The 2,666-nt window shown below is 54.2% G+C and overlaps 1 protein-coding gene across 1 annotated transcript; it reads left to right on the forward strand.

Moving 5' to 3' along the window:
* Positions 1–455: 455 nt before the first annotated feature.
* On the forward strand, positions 456–2,284 carry MGL (methionine gamma-lyase). The gene has a single exon (XM_087675731.1). The coding sequence runs from the start codon at positions 551–553 to the stop codon at positions 1,985–1,987; it is 1,437 nt and encodes a 478-aa protein (XP_087531857.1). The 5' UTR covers positions 456–550; the 3' UTR covers positions 1,988–2,284.
* Positions 2,285–2,666: the final 382 nt, after the last annotated feature.

The raw sequence follows: 2,666 nt of genomic DNA on the forward strand, positions 1-2,666 counted from the left end.
TGCGCATGTGATAGAGGTAATAAAAAGTAGTCATAAAAAAGAAGACAAATGCTATTGAAAAACCTTTGAGGAGCGAATATGTGGTACAGTGAACCGGGACGCAGTGATGAGGTGGCGGCACGACAGCGGCAGCCGCACAGCCATTTGGCCACGTGACTAATTGCAACCTTCGGATTGCGGAAATGTGAGACTTTCTTGGGTTATTATACAATATTTTCTCTCTCATTCCTCGTCAGCATATTTCCCGGAAGCTCGGATGCACTCGGTTCGATTAATTTGGAATATATTAATATTAGGTATTATTCCTCGGTTCTTGAATGTTGTCCCTTGTACAAAGAAAGGCTACAATTTGAATTAAATTAAAAAATAAATACAAATCTCCTATCTGGTCCGCGTATTATTTAAAAAGGAAGGCGGACCGCAAATAGCTCACCGCTGAGAACTCCTCTGTGTGTGTCTTGCCCCCCTCCCCCCCGGCCCCCTCCCTCCCTCGCTCGCTCCCCTCCCTCTCTCTCCCTCGCGCTCGCGATTATTATAGCGACAGCAGAGCATGGAACAGGAGCCCTCCATCTTCTGCACCAGCGCAGACGCAGACCCGCAGCTGGCTGCAAAACGCATCCGCCATAGCCTCGCGGAGGAGTTGAGCGCAGACAATCCTCCCAACTCCAAGCCGTCCGCCGCTTCATTAAAACGAATGAAATACTGGCAAGACCCCGTCCAAGGCCTCGCCTCCGCCCGCCACGAATTCGGCGAGCACGGAGGCGTCAACATGTCCATCGAGGCCTCGGCCACCTTCACCGTCATGGAGCCGGAAACCCTAGGCAAGCTGTTCGCAGGGGAGCTGGGGCCAGACCGCGATTTCTACGTATACAGCCGGCACTTCAACCCGACAGTGCTGAATCTGGGCCGGCAGATCGCGGCGATGGAGGGGACGGAGGCGGCGTACTGCACGTCGAGCGGGATGGCGGCGATAGCGTGCGTGATGCTGCAGCTGTGCAGCCACGGGGATCATGTGGTGGCGTCAGGGAGGCTGTATGGGGGAACGTATGCGCTGCTGTCGGAGTTTCTGCCGAGGGCGTGCGGGATAACGACGACTTTCGTGGACGTAGGGGACGAGGCGGCTGTGGAGGCGGCCTTCAGGCCGTCGTCGTCGGAAGCTGACGGAGAGGGGCGACAGACAGCGACGAAGGTGCTGTACTTCGAGTCGGTGTCGAACCCGACGCTGACGGTGGCGGACATCCCGGCTCTGGCGGCGATCGCGCATCGGAAGAGGGCGACGGTGGTGGTGGACAACACCTTCGCACCGATGGTACTGTCGCCGGCGCGCCTGGGGGCTGACGTTGTCATCCACAGCCTCTCGAAGTACATCAGCGGCGGCGCCGACATGATTGCCGGCGCCGTCTGCGGGCGGTCGGACCTGATTGACGCCATGATGGGTCTGCACCAGGGGGCGCTCATGCTTCTGGGGCCGACCATGAACCCGAAGGTGGCGTTCGACCTGTCGGAGCGCCTGCCGCACCTGCCACTGCGCATCAAGGAGCACTGCCGGCGGGCCCTGGAGCTGGCCTCCCGCTTGCACCGCCTGGGCGTCGCCGTCATCTACCCGGGCCTCCCCTCCCACCCCCAGCACGCCCTCCTTAAGAGCCTGGCCAACCCCGGCTATGGCTTCGGTGGCATGCTCTGCCTCGACCTCGGCTCCCGCGACCGCGCCTACGCACTCATCCACCATCTCCAGAACCACGTCCAGTTCGGCTTCATGGCCGTCAGCCTGGGCTACCACGAGACCCTCATGTCCTGCCCCGGCTCCAGCACCAGCAGTGAGCTCAGCCAGGACGAGCAGGTCCTCACGGGCATCTCGCCTGGCCTCGTCCGCATGTCGGTGGGCTACACGGGCACCCTCGAGCACCGATGGTCCCAGCTTCTCGAAGCCCTCACGTCTCTCAACCTCCTCGATCAGCCCGACCATGCCAAGTGCAGATCAGAGTGAAATCAAACGTGGCCATCCATGCGTCTGTATATACCATATAGCCTTCTTGCCTCATCATGAGGTAAACTGGGCCCACTGTAAAGTCGTAAGGCTGACAAGTAATAGCCGACTCCTGCAATGTGTTAAGTTTGCACATGGCACTAAAGCATCTTCTCTTCTTAATATGTACATATCCCCACATACAATTACAATGCAAGCTGGGATGACCTCGTCCTTGCTATGCTACTTTTAGTATTGTAATTTGTAAACTATATTAATACGATGGTAAGTTTGCCAAGAGCAAATAGTTGCTTATTAACAACAAATGATTTGTGGCGCCTAAACATATCACTTTCGTAGGGTTAATAGTTCTAGTGTCATAACATGATTATTAGTCCGCAACACATATATAACATGCCTCAGTAACTATTTAATTTTCTCGAGTATTATGCTACCTACATATGTAGGTACTAGTGTGTGTAATTTAAACTATGTAAGGGCACGCAAAGGGGAATATAGAACCTTAGAATATGTAAAATGCGTATTTATACACGTATGCACGTGTGTGTGTATACGTATACGTGTATATGCACGTCAACACTTGTGTGCACACACGTGAAATCTCATTTTGAAATTATCCTTTTGGGGCTCTTTTGGGATATTTGACAAAGAAAATGTGATGCCTTTAAATTCAAGTAGT

Source organism: Lygodium microphyllum, chromosome 4 (assembly GCF_053477565.2).
Source record: "Lygodium microphyllum isolate KBCC chromosome 4, Lygodium_microphyllum_v1.1.10, whole genome shotgun sequence".
NCBI classification, from domain to species: Eukaryota; Viridiplantae; Streptophyta; class Polypodiopsida; order Schizaeales; family Lygodiaceae; genus Lygodium; species Lygodium microphyllum.